General features: G+C 41.9%; 1 protein-coding gene across 4 annotated transcripts in view; it reads left to right on the top strand.

Moving 5' to 3' along the window:
• The window catches only part of HECW1 (HECT, C2 and WW domain containing E3 ubiquitin protein ligase 1), a 282,245-nt gene that overhangs the window by 255,243 nt on the left and 7,642 nt on the right, over positions 1-19,360 (top strand). For all 4 annotated transcript variants that reach the window (XM_030009575.1, XM_030009573.1, XM_030009571.1 and 1 more), the window contains 5 exons: positions 4,411-4,509; positions 5,909-6,038; positions 10,134-10,280; positions 12,253-12,367; positions 13,560-13,758. In XM_030009575.1, coding sequence (XP_029865435.1) covers positions 4,411-4,509; positions 5,909-6,038; positions 10,134-10,280; positions 12,253-12,367; positions 13,560-13,758 — 690 coding nt within the window. The remainder of the gene's footprint in view (positions 1-4,410; positions 4,510-5,908; positions 6,039-10,133; positions 10,281-12,252; positions 12,368-13,559; positions 13,759-19,360) is intronic.

Raw genomic sequence — 19,360 nt, 5'->3', positions numbered from 1 at the left:
GGCCTTCAGGATACTCAGGAGTGTCTTCATAACAATGGAGGTTTTAACTGTCCTTTTAAACAAGCTGTACCACAACCTGTTGAACCCGTGATGCCTGGTTTCCTACAAATTTGGGTTTCATGACTGAATTCTCTGTTGTCTAGTGAGATGCATGTTCAGAGTGAAATGTTTCCCATGACTGGGCCCTTCTAAATACTTTCCCCTTTATAGATTCTCTGGTATCTCTATGGTTGAGATGAGGTCCAATCTCTCCCACTGTGGAAGGACTAATAGACTCTCCAGCTGCATCCACCTGCCAAATATCATTCTCCCTTAGAAGAGCTGCCAAGGGCAGAAATCCTGTACCGCAGTGCAGCCTCATTTGTTCAGCTTGTCTTTCAGGTAGCCAAAAGTTCGTCTGCATGATTAAACAGTCAAAAGCTTTAAAACTGGTGCAACAGAATGTGTAAATTTGTCTTACAGATGAAAGCAAGTTTTCAGTAGTCTCATGAAAAGAAAATGATATTTTCAAATTTGATGTGAATTATATTAATCTCTCTTGAGCCCTTCTTTGAATATTTTTTCACAAGCTACTGCATCAAGAAGGGCACCCCTAAACCCAGCTAGATGTGTTTGAGTGAGATAAGGTTTGCAAGATTTTCAGTCTTTTTAATCCCACCAGGTGCTTCCTCTATTTAGGATTTAAAGTTTCTCATACCATAGCCAATTTAGCCCACAAGGCATGGTTACTAAAGCATCACCTATAGAATGATAAAAACCATTCTTCCCCTGTACACTTGGATTACAATTTTGTCAAGGTACATCATTCTCCATCTGAATCCAAGGAAGGACTGTCATTCAAAGTAGAGCTGCGTTCACTCAACCAGTTGAGAGTCCTGTAACAAGCGGTCATTATGGGTCCTGCCTTACTTTGCTGCTCTGTGATAAGGACCAGAGTAGATTACATTTCCTGTGACTCACCTGCAATTGGAGGAAAATTTATTGCTTAGTCGCTGCTACAGAATATGGATTTGTCTCTCCCTGTGTACACAGACATGCAGTAAGCATGCAGTGTCCCACTGAGGAGAACGAGCCTGTTATTTTGCAACAGGCTGTTGTGAAAACAGACTGTTTCAGGGGCACCTGCAGCCTCCAGAAGGAAAGGGAGTTAGCTGGGTAGTGTGGAAACTTCTGCAAATGGGTCAAAGTGTAGTGTTGTTAAAAGCCAGAAAGCAGGTGTGCACAATGTCCTTTTTGAGTGGACGAACAGTGTCAATAGGCAGTCAAACCAGAGCAGCTCTCCTGCTCATTAATTCTGTCTTTCGTTCCACCATTTCCTGTTCATTAACTCCCTCCTGCCTTTCCCCTGTCTGCCAGAGCACGTTACTCAGTCTCAATCATTGTCTCCAAAAGGGAAGGGTGTTGAAAGAAAGGGCCAGAGCAAGACCTTGCATTCCCCACCTCTCCTAAGCTATCTTTCCTGCTAGAATAAAATCAAACAAGCATTTTACACTTCCTTGGAAAGGTAAATGTAAGTCAGGTTTAAGGAAGGTATGTGCCCTCCAGCCAGGATTTACCTTTGTGCTGCTTATTCTGTCAAGAAAACCTGTTTTTCTGAAGGGACTGTCTCACCCACTTCTGACTCTCACCCATGCTCTAAATCTTTCAGGAAGAAATAAACACAAAAGTCTGGTTTTGTTTTAACTGGCTTTTGTAAGGAGGGCAATTTGTTTCTTGTTCCTTTTTTGTAAGTTTTGATATATTTTAAGTGGGACTATCGTGCTGGGCTGATCATGGTGCCAGCTTGATGGACTGTATGGACACGCACGCAGATAGACTGTGTAGTTGTTCTCTGAGGACAGTAGCAAACGCCTCCCTTTTGATAGGTGTCTGTTGACTTACTGTGGTCAGTGTTTGTCAGTGCACTGCTGGACCACAGGTCCCAGGCCCTGTCGCAGAATGGACAAGGGGCCAGAGGACCTTCTCTTACACCACTCTTCAGATCAGGGTCAGGCATAGTCAGCCTCTGCAGAGATAGCAAAGCTGTGTGCAGGGGAGGAAGGGCTTGTGGGCTGGAAAACTCACATGCTTTGGCCACAAAGCACTGTGTCTGCTGAGGTGATACAGAGCTGCCAAGAAATACAGTCTGCAACATAGCTTTTTTATCCATTGTATTGACAGGCACCAGGAGTGGCAACATCTTGTTAATTACTTCATCTCCTTTATCCAGGCCAGTTAGTACTGGACTTGTTTTCCTAAACAGTACCATTGCAAGGACTGGGACTGTGGAACCACAGTCAGGCCACTGGCTTGAGTGAGCCCTGGTGTGTCCCAGAGGGCTGCAAGTGCAAGGCCAGACTGATGGACCACACAACCTAGAGTTGTTCTGCCCACGTTTGCTTGGGCTGATGCACCAGACTTAGTCCTTTTACACAGAAATGCTGCCTATGGCCTTTGGATGGCTTGATACAGTTCTGTCATAAGGCACTGATTCAAATTAAACTTTAATGGCTACCATAACATGAGCTCGTGATTGTAAACACCTTGATCGAGGTGCACTATGCTTTCATGTCAGCTTTGCATGAATGCCCTCAAAGCCGTACAGAAGTACAGACGTGATACAAGCAGCAAGAAGAAAACTGACGCTGTTCACACATTCAAGCGATTTCTCAGCAGAAACAGCATTCTCAAATCCGTGAGACTTTTCTTGGCAATTTACTTTCAGCTTTACTTTATTCCAAATGGCTCCTGCCTGGCCAGCCCTGCACAGTCAAGTAGTCATGGGGTGAACATTGCGAGGAACACCCAGTGCTCGTAGTATTTTCAGTCAGTGTTCGCTTTCAAAATGTATCGGGATGGATGACGGTGGTGAAGAACAAAACCAAAAAAGCCGACATGCATTATTTAGGACAAACGGACTTGATTATAGATCCTGAAGGTGCTATAAAACTGATGGATTACAGGCTCAGCATTTCTGGGATTTGAACTGTCTGGCTTCCACTGTGCTTTCATTGTGTCAGCTCCCCCTCTTTTCATTGCTTTTTGCTGGAAACATTGCACCGGAGCACAAGCGAAGTGAAGCAGGTCCTAACTAGACCCAACAGCTGCCTTTTGTTGCTGCTGTGGAAACAGCTGTAAGGGGGTAATATAATCACTTTTCTGTTACCAGTCAGCTGCATATCATAAGCACCTTTCTTGGATGCAAGGGACCCGGAGGCAGCTCCTGTGGTGATGTAAATGCTAATTGGGCCCACAGCATGCTATTTTGTGCCCCATTTGACATACTAAGCACTTGTTGTTCTGTCCCATGAGCATAAAGTTGACTGAACACATATTCTGCGCTGCTTTTATTATAGTGAGACTCACGTTTCATTCATGTGCAGGAGGGGTCTTTGCACTGGTTCCTGTAGTGGAAGGAATGGTTTCTTGGCTTTTTGATCTGTTTCTCATTTTTTGTGCAATAAAACTTTACTATGATGTCAGTCAGCTCAGGCTTGGAGTGCTCACATTTGGGATGTTGGATTTTTTTCTTTTCCTTTTTTACAAATAAGCAAGTTTTGGATGGGTGATGGGGGTTGTTTTTACAAAAAACAAACTCACCTGGACCCACAGCGTTTCTGTTTTTTCTGTCTGAGATTACTGATTTAAAACCAGATTTGATGGAAGGGTAATAAGTCATAGAAGAAATCATAGAAAGATAAATTTAACAGCTTATCATCACAAGTCACAGATCGTAATGGGCAGGGCACTATCTGAGTGTACTTGGAGCAGGACTAGAGATTGTTCTTAGAAAACAGAAACAAATGCAAGAATATGTAATACTCAAGACAGCTGAGCATCACCACTAAGAAAGTGGTCTGGGGACAACTTGCCTGAGCTTTAGATACTTATTTTAATATGTGTCCTTGGTCACAACAGTTAACTTAATTGAACTTCAGTTTCCGCCTATAAAGTCAACTTGCTACTTTTAGAAGTACTTTAAAGACCCACCTTGGAAAGGGTTGTAACCAGTCAGAAACTGGATATACTGAGTTACCAAATATCCTTTGCAGCTGCTTTGATAGTATGTTTTCTGCTGAGGTGGAGTATTACAGTATTTCACTGGCTAAATATTGTGTCTGATGGAGTCACTCTGTATCAGAATGTTCAGTTAAAGATCACAGAAGGTGAGTCTTCAGTGTTTATTGGTTTGGCACAGGAGAGTATATAACATGCCAGCTGCACGTATGGGTACTGTAGGAGACAGATCAAGAGAGATCCATTATTGATCACAGGTGGGAGGGGTGGTGTTAGGTATCTGCTCAGAAAAAAAGAAATAAATTAATAAATGTAAGAAACTAAGTCAAACAAAAAAACAGTTGCTACCTGTGTAAGCTTCTGTGCTGAACATCTTGAGTTACACTTCATTTACACTGCATTTTTATATCCCAGGTTCAGGTTCAGCGGTCGTATTCTGGGCCTTGCTCTCATTCATCAGTACCTTCTTGATGCTTTCTTCACAAGGCCCTTCTACAAAGCACTACTAAGGCTGTAAGTATAAGCATGCAACCATGCTGAAACCATGCAGAAACAGTGATCCCGCAATGAGTCCTACAGAGACGCAGACCCTTTTGGAGCTGCTTCGAGCACTCTGACCTTCACGTTCTTCCCGCTGTTAGTTGCTTGGTCTGTGATAGAAAACAAATGTGTTTTAATTTTTCTTTACTTTCTTCAAGAACTTGCGTTCCATCAATACTGACTATTTTCATAAAAATGCATAATAAGTATGATATTTAGGAACACATATTTAAAAGTACTGACCCATAATTCCAGAGTTTACTACTGATTAAAAGTTATCAAACTTCAACTATGTAGAAAGCTGAAAAGCATCTTTGATGGAATGAAACAAAATAACAAAAAAAAGAGGGAAGTCATATTAAGAAAAATACTTAATTTCTCATGCCTCACTGGTGGAGTAGGTTTTCATTCTAAAACACAACTTGGGTTAATTAGGAATGCTAATGTAGGTATAAACAGTGAATGTTTCTTCTACTGTCTTTTATATTAGCAAGCAGAAGCTACCAGTAATATATTAGTTTCAATGTCAAGTTTATAAGGTTAACTTTAATTGACAATCTGTCCCTCTTTAATTAATAGATTGCAGTAAGACAAGGTACATAAAATTTGCAGCAATAAGAAAAGCCGTAAGTAGTAAGTCAAGACTGCAATTAAATGACAAAGAACAGAATAAAGCTTAGCTGAAATAGTTTATCAATTAAGATGATTCCAAATCAGCGAAGGTATTTATCTTAACAGTCCTTAGAGTTCTTTAACATGTATTTAATTAAATTTTTTTTTTAACAGTGAGTATGGGTGCTGGGGTCCAAACACTCATATCTGTATTGTATCTGAGCTAGTCTGGAAGTAGCCTGAAACCAAGAGTGCTCCCTGCATCCTTATTGCCCCTTTAGGGGGTTTGAAACCAGACTGCTCATAATATCCACCTGCCCTTTCAACAAACAAGGCCGGCTCCTTATTAGAACTTTAGGCTGCCTGGTCTGCCTTACGTCAGTCTTGTGTGCTCACCTCGAGGATGGTAGATACATGGAAGCAGCCAGGCACAGCGTGGTGGGGCCCATCCAGACTGAAGGTAAGCATGTGCTCTGAAGTGCAGGGCATCCTGAAGATTGATGTAAATCAAGCCCCAGGGGTGCCTTCTGACAGCAAATAGTGCAGGCAGCCAACAGATTTGGCCTTAAGCCCAGCCATGCAAAGCAGACAGTTGTGGAACTGCTTTAAAAGGGTCTGTGTAACAGGCTTTGATGTTAACAAAACCAAAGGAACACCAGCTTTATGTTGGATCTTCAGCATAAATTTGTTCACATTCTTAGTAGTAAGACATCCTGCCAATAGTCATGGACCTTTTTCTTTTTTCTTGCCTCGCAATCAGGCCATGTGATTTAAGTGACTTAGAGTACCTGGATGAAGAGTTCCATCAGAGCTTGCAGTGGATGAAGGATAATAACATCACAGATATCCTGGATCTCACCTTCACAGTGAATGAGGAGGTGTTTGGACAGGTGAGCACAGCTATGCAAAACATCTGAAAAGCAAATTTGAAGCTGACAAAGTTGAGCATGATGAACATCTTTCTGTCAGAACAGATCCTTTAGCCTTTCAATAACATTTTCTTCTCCTACCTTCTGTTTCTTTCAAGCCACCTGTTTCAATGCAGATGTTTATTCTTAGGGTGTATAATATAAAATACCAGCCCCCCTACAGGCCTATTGAGCCACACACTGATGAGCATGAGGAATTCTCTGAAGTGGAGTGCAGCTCTTCTCTCCAGGGTGTAGTTCACACAGATGTGGCATTTGGTGAATGCAAGCAATGTAACTTAAAGCTGATGTGACTGAAAGGATGAGGGGCTAGGAGGGAAGAAAAACGTTTGGCAGGTGGTGTAAGACCTGGCAATTCTCACCATTATTTTGTCTGATACCTCCCTGTTAGGTTCTGTGTCTCTTACTTACCTTGCACCTACTTAACAACTTGGTAGTACATCCATTTATTATGCTTTCTACCACTCAACTCCACCTTAGTCAGACAATTCACTTTAACCTAGCTGATAACTATAGCCTGAAATAGGGTGCAATCCTGGCTTAAGTGCAGACTGGCAACCAGAACAAGTGTCTCCTGTGGGATTCTTTGGCTTGCATTGAAGCCCTGGTGCTCTTTGCTGTTGTAACCCTTGCTAGATTATAACTGTCTTCAGAAAGCCTTGAAGGGACCCAAAGCAATATTCAGACCAAGATTAAGGACCTCTAAGGAGATACTGAAAACTAGAGAGGCTGAAGAACCAAACTCACCAAGTACTGCAGAAGCTCAAGGGGTGGAAGTTAACTTGTGTAAGGGGCAGCCACACAGTGTCAAAGGGAGCAGAGAGATCCAGTGGAATATACAGAGAGTGGCTCTCAGCCCTTGAAAAGAAAGTTGACAGGAGGAGTTTGCACAGAGCTAGGCTAGCTCTGCAAGCTAGGGGAAAGTCAAGGCTAGTTTCTGAGGGGAGGAATTCTGGCCCTGAGAGTAAAAGGGCTGCTCAGCTATAAGCTTGAAAGTAACAGAAAGCAAGCAAGACAGCAGGGGATATTTTCAAAACTGAATTTAGTCTGCTTATAGTACAAGGTCATGAAGGATGAGCAGAGTCAAGGGTGGATGAAATGAAAAGGATGGGGCAGAAGAATTGACATAAGAAGCCTCTGTAGGAACGATAACGCTGTTTTTCCACAGACTTAAATGCAGGGAGTTTTCATGGGCTTTGAGCTGAGAGCTTGCATGACATTCAATTGACAGTACAGTGATTTCCCTGGAAGGTATGGCTATATAAGACTAATACACAAAGACAGACAGAAATGTACAGACATATTCACAAAGACAGATGAGACAAGTTTGTATTTACACTGGAAGACTACAAAGTTGAATAAGAATCTCAGCCTGAATTGCCCTGATGCATCTGAAGGTAACATTTGGCACACTAATTACTTGTTATGCTCTCCCCAAAGAAAAGAGCTAGACAATTACATGGGAGTCTGTTGTGGAAGATAAGAGATGGCTCCAAAGAGAACTGAGAAAAATCACAATCTGTTGTAGATACTGTGATCTGAAAGCAAAAGAACACTAAAAGCCAGATTTTGATGCCAGTTCGCATGTCTAGTACTTTATTTCATATGTACTAGACACTAACCTTGCTAGTGATGGGGAAAAAAATTATTGTCGCTATGAATTATGACTGTCAGAATCCAAGAGTCCTAAGTGAAAGTGAGATTTTCCCCTTTCTGAAATTTGCTAAGTGCTGACAGCAAAATAACAGAAATCGTAGTCACGTTTTATGCTCACAGATGGATCCCAGTTGGAAATTCTTGCATGCCAAGAGTATCTGACCACTTAAATGCCATCTGAGCATTGCTTTGCTGGATACATGTGCAAGTGTAGATCACAGTGGGAGCTCTGCTAATATTTGGGAAGCTGGATTTCAAGAGTTGGGTAAAGGAAACAAGAAATAGTGGTTCTTTGAGAAGCTGTGTGGTAGATGGGTTACAACCCTTTTGTCCTGCTTCCACAATGACTTTATTATGAAGCAGTCACTACTACTTTCATTTTTTCTTTCTTGTCTCATCTCTGACATGTTTTTAGCATTTAAGCCTTTTGGGCCAAATCCTCTTTCTTGGTACCTTTTTTATTAGAATTTACTACTGAGGAGTTCTAGCCTTCTTGCATACTGGAGCCCGGAGCGCTACTGTAATAACAAAGATACGATGTCAAAACAAGCATTACACATTTTTACTGGTGGGAACTCGATGCCAGTTTGAGAATTTCACTTATAAGACAGAGAGAAGTGTCAGTTGCTTGTGACCCGAAGTATTTTCTCATGCTTTTACCCAGTAGAAAGTGTTCTTCCAGGCCTGTCTCCAAGCTCTATATGTGAATACAGCCTGCCTCTGAGTCCTGGCAATTGCTCCAGTCAGGTAGAAGGAATGGGCTAGACTGGTTGAAATGTCTCCTTGCTACTCTGAAACCTAATTCTGAACTGAAGCTCACAGCTGTGGCTAATGCCTCTATGAACAAGAAAGAAAAAATAGGGACACATTGTTACTGATTGCCCATCTCCAATTCTAGATAACTAATTGTATTTGCAATTATATGGATAATGAGAAATTGAAGAAATCACCAGCCTGTCTACGTGTTTGTGGGAAGTCTTGCAGGAGTTTTAGAACATCTGGACTTATGGTTGTGCTTAAAGCTAGACAATGTTTAGTCTTTGGTTTTGACAGATACATCTTAATGCTGTACAGTCTTGAAGGATACAGCATGGCAGCTGGGTCAGAGTCTTACCCTCTGGATGATGCAGCGTTGCTTGCATAATGTTGGTGCAATGATTTATATTTGGGAATTTAACCTGAACCAGCTAAGAATTCCTAACTCATTACATCCGACCTTACTTGTTGTTGCTGTTTCTCAACAAAGCTGCGGATTAGATGACTCATTCAGTGTTTCCATAATTCATGTTACAACAAGTCCCTCAAGCAAAGTGACCTAAATACTATATATGCTATGTGCTGTCTGTTGGGCTAATAGATAATAATATAAATAATATGTAAATAATACAAATAATGAATATGTATTCCTGCAGCTCATTTACTATCTGTGCTAGACGTCATTGTTAACAGCAGCAGAAAACTGAAGAGGAGAGCAAAACATTCTTCCTTTTAAATCCACTAGATTGAATGTGAAAATAATTGCAAGATAAATATTATTTTCCATCACATGTGAGAAGGAGTATGTGCTTGCCGGGTAGAATCTAGATTGATTCCTTAAATCGCTTCTCAATCTTAAGCCTTAGTAACCCAAGCCAACTAAATTAACGATTAAAATGCAATGAAATGCAGTAGCTCTTGGTTTAAAAAAAAAAAAGGCATTTACAGTACAAACAATTCTCAGGTTTGGATGGGTGATACAAAACTGAATCCCACAGTGACTATATTTGTCATCTGTACTGGGTGCTGTACAGGTCTTGTTTAGGTAGTGTATCAGGAGTATTCATTTTGTGATAATTTATTTGACTATTGGCATTTCTGAGTAAACACTTTTATTAGCACTTGGGGAATGGTAACACTTGTTGCCTAAGAAACAAGTAGATATCCCTTCCAGTTGGTGAAACAGTCTGCGTATTCCAGTACTGTGACTGCCTCTCCATCCTATTGTTTCCCATACTGTTGCTTGGATAATCTACAGCAAGTAGCAAGCTGGTATGGTTGTCACCCTCTCTGCAGCTCCTGGGCGGGGGGAAGGAGCGAAGGATGAAAAGATGGGGCGCAGTGGTACATTGTACATGGCTTATGGATGGTGCTTTCCAAATCAGTCTTTGCTGGTACAGTTTGGAGTAACCTAAAGGTCAGTCCAGTTTCAGCTGGGGATAAGGCTAGGGCTAGGGCTGAGGGGGTGTCCCTCATTATCCTTTTTGTTTCTATGTGTTCTACAGCAAATGGACAAGAGGTGAGGAGGCCAGAACTAGAAATATGACTGTTACATTTTTCACTTACATTTTCAAAGTACAACTTAAATTTGAAACACAATGTGATCCATACATTGCTGCACCACTATTTATCTTTGTTCTGTAGGTGACAGAGAGAGAGTTGAAATCTGGAGGGGCAAATACAGCAGTGACAGAAAAGAACAAAAAAGAGTACATCGAGAGAATGGTTAAGTGGCGAGTGGAAAGAGGAGTGGTTCAGCAAACAGAAGCCCTGGTCCGTGGCTTCTACGAAGTAAGTAACAAAACGATGCTCCCACAGTCTTCCATTCCTCATCTGAATGAGATGACCCCATGGTTAAACTATGCTTCATTGGTACCCTAGGAAATAGCTACACAGACATAGATGGCAAGGAATTGGAGTGCCTGGATCTGTAGAGATAGGGACCTTGGATATAGCATGTTTAGCATTAAGGGAGAAAGGAAAGAAAGGTGTATTCTGAGTACGATAAAGCATAGTGATCAAGAGTTAAGAAAGATACTGCTTTCCATTCACATAGTAAAAGAAGTAGGCATTTGCAAATTTTGTTTTCCCCTGCTGTGATACTGTCGTGGTTTAACCCCACCCAGCAACTAAGCACCACGCAGCCGCTCACTCACTCCCCCCCCACCCAGTGGGATGGGGGAGAAAATCGGGAAAAGAAGCAAATCCACGGGTTGAGATAAGAACAGTTTAATAGAACAGAAAAGAAGAAACTAATAATGATAATGATAACACTAATAAAATGACAACAGCAATAATGAAAGGATTGGAATGTACAAATGATACACAGTGTAATTGCTCACCACCCACCGACCGGCACCCAGCTAGTCCCCGAGCGGCGATTCCCCGCCCCCACTTCCCAGTTCCTATACTGGATGGGACGTCACATGGTATGGAATACCCTGTTGGCCAGTTTGGGTCAGGTGCCCTGGCTGTGTCCTGTGCCAACTTCTTGTGCCCCTCCAGCTTTCTCGCTGGCTGGGCATGAGAAGCTGAAAAATCCTTGACATTAGTCTAAACACTACTAGCAGCAACTGAAAACATCGGTGTTATCAACATTCTTCACATACTGAACTCAAAACATAGCACCGTACCAGCTACTAGGAAGACAGTTAACTCTATTCCAGCTGAAACTAGGACAGATACAAAAGAAGATGGTGAAGAATTGTCCACTTCAGTGAGGAGCTGGTGTGACTGAATCTTTAAGGACTTATTCCAATAAAGTTGGTCCTAGGATACAGTGAGCTATTATCTTGCTGGTATTTATGGATGCTGCTCCATTGTTGTCCCTGGATTTTGCTAATTTATCTTTGCTGAAGACCTGGATCTGAGAACATCCTTCTGGCAGAGCTGCTACAAGGACTGCCAAAGACTGGATGAAATCCTGTGGCTTTGCTGACCCACACATGTAGTCACCTATTCTTGCCCCTTACTAATCATATTCAAACATGTATCTTGCCCTGGCAGCTGCATAATATAAGTAAAAGCTGAGGGCTATCTTACAGAGGGAAATAAACTGAAAGAATGGCAACCCTGGAAAATGAAACAGCAGATAAGAGACACACAGAATAATACTGAAAACTGATGGCTCCAAGCAGTCGTGCACTGACATTTACTGGCGGTGGAAGCCAGTGAGGGTGGCTTTGTAGCTGAATAGACTTGGTCAGCCCTTTACTGTAGAAAGGGGTTGGCTAAGTGACTCCATACAGTTTACTAAAGTGTGCATATGGTTTGCTAGCTTTTTCTCCCTGGGAATACTGCAGGCTGTTAAAGCTTTTGGTTTCACATAATGAAGAAAGTGAACCTCAGCTGCATCGTCAGTGGATGAAGACCCGAGGGCATGCCTATACAATTGTAATCAAATTCCAATGCAAAAAAAATATAAAATAAATTGTCCATATTACCAATCCAGTCTTTGTTTGACTGTCAAAATCACTTGTCAGAATGAATGTAACAATGAAGAATGTTCTGCACAGATTATGTCCTGTTACTTGTATTGTTTCATTCTGGTCAAATCCCATGTGTCATCGTTGTTTGCAACTCAAAACATCAGCAGACTCCCTGAAGAAGAGCACAGATTGATCAGTGGAGGAGTGGAAATTAGCTGTCAGCATACAGACTTCATCAGAATAAAGAGCTGGTCACCAGAGCCATAGGTTTACGAGACATTGCATCTGCTTTATTTCCAGTCTGAAACTGTGCTTACAAGTGGTTTTTGTTCCAGGTTGTAGACTCCAGGCTTGTCTCTGTTTTTGATGCCAGAGAACTGGAGCTGGTTATAGCCGGCACGGCAGAAATAGATCTCAATGACTGGCGTAACAACACAGAATATCGTGGAGGTAAACTGCCTGCTGATGCTTAGTAGTATCTTGACTGGTTTTGGTCTAAAACATGAAAGACTTGGTCCATCTTTTCCTCCTGTCTTTCCTGAGGGAAATGCCCTATTTTGTTCCGGAAGTTTTTGTGAAGAATAACTCATGAAATAAGTAAGATCTCAGGTTTGGGTCAACAGATGTAATAATGCTGAAATTGCTTCTGCTAATTCTATCTAGATTTTACCCACTCAGTTCCTACTGACTTAACAGGAGTTCTGATTATTAAGGACTGAAAAGGATTTGCAGTATTAGATCTAAAAGTTACTTACTCAGATAACTGTGAATGAACTACCAGCCTCACTGCAAGTAGTATCACAAGTCCTCTTGGCTTCAGCAGGGAGCTGAATTCAAGAGCTGAATTTCACGGTTCCCCATTACACTTCAACAACATACAGATCTTGCTTGGCCTGGTTTTGCTTTAAATGCTGAGCATGATTTATCTAGGCTGTCTTGGATGATGGATAAATGTGAAATCCACCAGTTCTGCACTACAAAAGGAAAGTCCCTGAGGTTCACATATCCTCCCCTGAAATGCAAGATTTAAGTCTTTGCTGCTCACTGCCCAGCCTTTGTGTTACCTTGAAATACACAGCTTACCACAAGCGCAGCTGGTCCCTGAAGTTACTCTCCTCCTACTTTTTTCTGTTTAGCTATTGAAACAGATTCAGCCTGGGTTTATGCTGGCTTTCATTAGCACAAACCAAGGCACAGAGCTCCTCAGGTGGGAAGTTTGCCAGGGAAGAACTTGTGGCAGCAAACTCCTCTCCATACATTGAACACTATTGAAATCCAAAAGAGAATTTATTTGGGAACGAGAAATTGTTAAGTCATTAGGACTGTGTGGCATATTGCAATTGGTCTTTTATATCTCATGCAGGTAACCCCAGTTCTTGCCAAGGGATTTGTGAGAGGCCAATGTACCTCAAATATATATTTGAGTTTCAGGGTTTCAAATGAGTTAGTAATATTATAGTATCCACAGCCAGAACAAGATGGGGGCTGGGACCTACTGCTCATCAAGAACAAGATATATTGTTAGGTCAGGATCTTTTCAGTAGGAGGTCTGCTGTCCCATGCTAGTGGGAACACACTTCGATGTTACACTTCTCACTTAGAGGGTGTGATTTTAATTTCTGTCTCTTGCTTCTTGGTTTAGGTTACCATGATGGACACATAGTAATACGGTGGTTCTGGGCAGCAGTAGAGAGATTTAACAATGAGCAGAGACTCCGGTTGTTGCAATTCGTCACTGGAACATCAAGTGTGCCATATGAGGGCTTTGCAGCTCTCCGAGGGAGCAATGGGCTACGGCGCTTCTGTATAGAGAAATGGGGGAAAATAACCTCCCTCCCAAGGTATGTCCCAACTAGGATACAAAAACAGAACTGCTGTGAGAAAGGTGAGCCTCGTACTTTGTTGCATCTCTCTGCCAGTGAAAGGTAATGAATACAGTAAGGACATCTTAAACCAGCAAAGAAACAATTATCAGTTTGTTCTGTAATTACATTCAGAGAAAAGTGTTTTCTTTTGCTGTTTTTGATTTGCAGGCTCAATTTAAACTGCTTTGAATCCTGGGAAGTGGTTAGATAAAGATTTCCATAGGTCCAAACCTAGTTCCCTTGCTTTGATTCTGGAACAGATCCAGACCAGCAGGAGCCTGTCAGCTGATTCTGTTCCCTTTACTTCCAAAATACTAGTAAAAATACTTGTGAGTTTAGAGAGCCATGAAAGCCAGAATCTGCCTCTGCGTTTTGGCCAGAGACCTGAGTGTAATCCTTTCATTTGCTCTGATGGTTCCACTTTTTCATCATGAAGAAGCTTAGCAAAGGGACTTCAGACCATGTGGTGATAATACCCAATTTGTCATATCTAGTTCAGTCAGCCAGCTAGGAGCAAATGAGCCATAATGTCATACAGAGTCAACAGACTTCACAGTGCTTCCCAAAGGAGGGTTCATCTTCCTTTTCAGAACAAAGGGCACAGAGGGGTGGTCTGACTTGCCTAAGGCCACCCAAGAGAGCCATGGCACAGCCAGTGATACATACAGCTTTGAGATCTGCTCCAGCACTTCATCCGTGACCAGCACTCATCCTTCCTCACTGAAGTGAGTCACCTTTTCTTGAATGTCCTTACAGTTGCCTGAGGCTCTGGCCCATTGAGATTAGAGACCATTTTTCATGGGGCCACATCTCAGCACCTCTGAGATACTTTTGTTACACGACCCTTTTACATAACGTTTGCCCTCCAAAGGATGTTTTCTTCCTGCTCTTATAATTTGCTTTCAGCTGCAGTCTAAAGGAGGCCACTTTCATGGCACAGAGCAAAAATCTTTTCTCGCAGGCCTTGCACATATATTCAGACCATGAATTAATGGGTCTGATCCAGTTTTCTAGTTACTTGCCATCCATGTTGTTTACTCAGAAGCATACTGTAAGACATGGACTTGAGCAGACCTCCAGAGTCCTCTGGAGAGGGAAAGTCCAAATATGGTCCCCCTCTTAGTCCAAGCCTGCTCAAGCCCATGTTTATGCAGTGGGGAGGGAGATGCAGGAGCTGGACCAGGGCACTGTATTGGCAGACATTCAGAGCTGACATCTTATGTGGACTCCCTCTAAAGTCAGGAAAAGGGAAGTAAGTGTTTTAAGGCACTATTCATCTCACCTGAAGACAAATTTCTAAAATAGCTCAGCTGAATCACACCTGGTACGTTCTGCTTTATGTCCATTGACCATAAAGTGTCTACAGAGACTATATGGAGAACTAGAGCCTACATGAAAGCTAGATGTAGGCACTGAGATTTAAAAACAGATGAAAACATGTAAGGTCAGTGAGATGACTCATGCCCTCTGAGCTTCAGCCAGCAATGTGGAAAGAAAGCCTGAGAGCTACAGTTTGCTATGCGTAGGCCAGATCCTCCCTTTGCAACATATATATAGTCTGGTTCTATGTAAGGGTTTCAGAGCTTACCAGGGGCATTCCTGCCTGTACATAGGCAGCAACTGGAAGTGACAGACTTGTGCAGCATTTCTGCAGAGCTGTCTTTGTACTCCTTCTGGGATGGAAAGGGACGAGATGGGAGGGTGGACCTTGGCGCGTGCACAGAAAATGCCCTGGGCTGACCCATCAAGTTCTGAAAAGGTAATTGGCCTCTTTCTGCTCTGCTTAACTTTCTTTGTGAACCTAGGCATTACTTATGACCTAGATTCAGTTAGCCCCGAGATATTCACATTAACAACTTTATGTTTGTCTGCTGATCACCGAACTTGTTGCTCTCCCTGAATGAGGCCTCTTTTCCAGGTGAAAGTTGTTAGCACCTTTTAGAAGTCTTAGAGCTCTGCATTCATTTTAGCCAGGGGAAAGAGAAACAACACTTGCTCATGGGAATAAACACAGCTTGATCACCATGAATTATTACCTGCATTTTTATAAAATTATGGGGTGCTGCCAAGTATACACAGTGTTAAGAAATACATGAAACACACAGGCTAAACCTGGAGGCTCCCTAAATCCTTAGTTAAGCAACTAAATAAATGTTATTTTAAACTTTTTTTAAATGCCTGATTATGGATTGCTCGTGTTTATTTAGATTTACTTACATATTTAGTTAGACTTAGAGGCTAAAAAAAACTCATATGTCATATCCTGTAGGCCTTTGGCCCTTGTGATATAATACGAGTGTAACTAACTTCAGCTGTTTAAAATAAACCGCAACAAATTCCCTTCTCCCTCTAACAATTCCTACAACTTCACAGTGAGAGTTACCCTTGCTCCATGTTTTCAAAGTTCTAGGAAAAAAAACAGCTTTCTCGTGTCTTAGCAATCATCAGATTTAGTTTATGTACCTAGGTATGGATTGCACCTCCTAATTACTGGCCTTAGTTGTTAGGCCCTGACCCAATAAATATGGTACTGTGAGAGGTGTTATGGAGGCCTGCATAAAGCTGATGCATTTGGCTTTCCTGACATCCAGGTAGGTGGTGGGTCACTGGGGATAGGTTAGTCGGCCTTTGGGTTTTCATCTGCTTGACAAAGTATCAAGATAACTTTTAGCTCTATCAGGAGAGTCCAGGACTCTTTCTGTGTTCTCTCACTCCTGCTCCAGATGGCTGAAGTAGGCGACTCTTGCATACAACTTGTTCTTGCACTTTGGCAATGAAGCATGCAACTGCTGTTTGCTTATAGTGAGCAAAGATGTGATAATACCTAAACCAGCCATGCTTTTGCACTTGTGACAGCAACATGGCACTCCCAGAAAAGAGACATGGTGTAAATTTCTAAAATGCAACGCTTCTCAGAGAACAATCACTAATACATAATGCCTAGAGTGCTGCTTGAAAGCACTGAGGATAAGCAAGACTTTTTCAGGAAGGTTGAGAATCTGGTAACTTCATTCTAAATTAGTGGGCTTGTTCATCAGTACCAGTTACCCTACATGAACAGGGTAATGGTGGTGTAATACATTCATCTAAGATACATGAGAGTTAGGTTACACCAGTGGTTTATTTCTGCAGTATGCATGTGTACCAGACACATTATTCCTACCTATATTTACTTTGATACCACACACGTTAGAAAGTCAAAGTACTATACAGCTCAGAGATGCTGCTCTAATCCCAGATCTCTAGACAATGACCCTAAAGCAGGTTCCAAAGAGACTGCCAGAATTTACAGATCTGTTAGTATAAATCTGCAGCATGGTTTCTTCCAAATTGATTTAGCTTGCCATATGCAATAACAGGTTTAACCACTTGTTCATCAAGGTTGAGTTTTACTCTCCCTATCTAATATGCAAAGCTTTCTCCCAAAATAAAGGAGTTTCATATTTTACTTATTGCAGCTGGTTGCCTGAGTAGGGATGGATGGAGATTTCTTCCAGGTATAGCTTCTTCTGAAGCAGAAAGCCTCTCTTCACCTTTCCTGGGTCATGCAGATATTTAACATGGAACCAGTTTTAGCAGTAGTTCCGCAAGAACTTATTCTTTGTTCCCCACCAAACATTAATGAACAGACAGTGGCTTTCTAGCTGGAATAACGTAGCTTCATCTGGTATTGTGGGAGCAGAACTCCTGGCCCAAAACAAACCTGTGCAAAAAACTAGCAGTGTTTTTCTACTATAGATATAGGAGGCAAAAGTTCCCTCTTCTTAAATCCTCAGCCAGCGAAAGTGTTCAGTGACTACAAATGCCACTGCCCCATCTTCTGGTTGCGCTCCTCACCTGGCCAAAACTCCTGTCAGCTCCAAGGTTATTTCTGTTTGAGTATCAAGTAAGGACCTCAGCATGTATCCCAGTGATTCAAATCATCAGATTTGAAGCAATGAGGTCACTTTCCTCAACAGTGCTGAGATGCAACTACCCTTTCATCAAAAGAGATTTTCATTCAGCAGAGTAATATTAGTGATTACCACCATACTGTCTGCGGGTTATGTATGATAAAGATTACCAGTAGATATCTGATGATTTATAAGAGAATTCTGTCCCTCTCTATTAGATGATCAAGTATTTAATCACCCCAGAATCCCATATAGCAATTAAAAAAAGATTCTGTATGACTACAAAGAACTTTGTTCTCATCATTTCCTTCTTTCCCAGTGGACTGAGTGTGTGGGCTTTGCTGTCTTTTATCATTCCTTATCTCCCATCCCTCTTCTCTTTCCTCTTTTCTCACATACAACAGAAATACCAACTACAAATCTACATTCATCTATTAAGCAGTGGTTCCCAGACAGCATATAAGTGTTCCTTCTTACAGACAAAAGGAACAAAAGTTGATACCTGTGGGTCCTGAGGCTGATCAAAGAGGGGTTTGTGGGTTCATCTAAAGAAAGCAAGGTGAAAAGGAGAAATGCCCAGTTTCTGCCTGACAGGCATGGTTATGTTAGAATGCAAGTCTCATTTTAGTTGATGGTTTAGTTGATAGGTTCAAGCTATAAATAAGATAGGAGGGGGTTCTCATTGTTATGGGGATTAAAGGAAGTGACAAAGAAAAGAAGAATGCAAAAATCTTAAAATCTTATCATTTTCAGAGAGAATTCTTAAAAGAAAAGCAATAGCACAGCACTTTGAACAGTGAGCAAGATTAAAGGTTCAGACCCACCAAAACTACTTTGAGCAATAAAGTCTGCCAGGGAGAATGAAATTTTAAGTGGTCCATTTACTGCTTTGCTTACTGGATGATGAGGGCACATGAGGGTCAGGGTTGGTTTACATGACTTTATCTTGTGTTTTCTTCTAGAGAAGCCAGAATCCTTTCCATAAAAGCTCTTACCAATCTAATTCTTATTCCAGACCTCTCACTCCCTGAACACCCTCTCAAATGTCAGCAGGCTTATGTGGTAGGAGGCTTAGTCAAGGGAAGAAAGACTTTTCTCATTGCTGTGACTGTCTCTTGCACTGCTGATGTAATATTTTCACCCCAATATGTGCAGCAAGTGTCCCCTGGATTATGCTTACTGTAGTCACTCTCACTGGGATCAGTAGTAGTAGGTCAACACCAGTCAGGAGGAATTTACCCCTTTGGAGGACAAGGCACAGAGTTAGGCAACAGTAGATGTTATGGAAAATATCCTTGCCTCTTAATTGTCCTGTGTGCTGCAGTATCGCACAGTGTATGACAGGACAGAGTAGAGGCTGAGCAATTCGTCTTTAGTCCAGTTTGGAAAATAAAGGTTTCAGCTTTCAGTTGCAAGAGGCAAAGGCGCTATGCACACCAATACTGAGGAGAGAGGGAACACTGAATGAGAAGGAGTCCCAGTCAACCCTCTCTCTTATTTCAGGTGAGGCAGAATATGTTGTTTAGTTACACAAGTAGACACCATGTCTGACCTTTGCAGCAAAGAACCACTTAGGCCCATTGCTGAATGTATACTGGACAATTTTGCATGTAGTTATCTTGTTGTAGGATTGAGTGGGCTTCACTGGCATCATTGGAGTTGCAGTAGATCCACAGCAGTTTCAC

This window comes from Aquila chrysaetos, chromosome 3 (genome assembly GCF_900496995.4).
Source record: "Aquila chrysaetos chrysaetos chromosome 3, bAquChr1.4, whole genome shotgun sequence".
NCBI lineage: Eukaryota > Metazoa > Chordata > Aves > Accipitriformes > Accipitridae > Aquila > Aquila chrysaetos.
The sequence above is the reverse complement of the archived record's forward strand: the minus strand, read 5'-3'. Positions and strand labels throughout refer to the sequence as shown.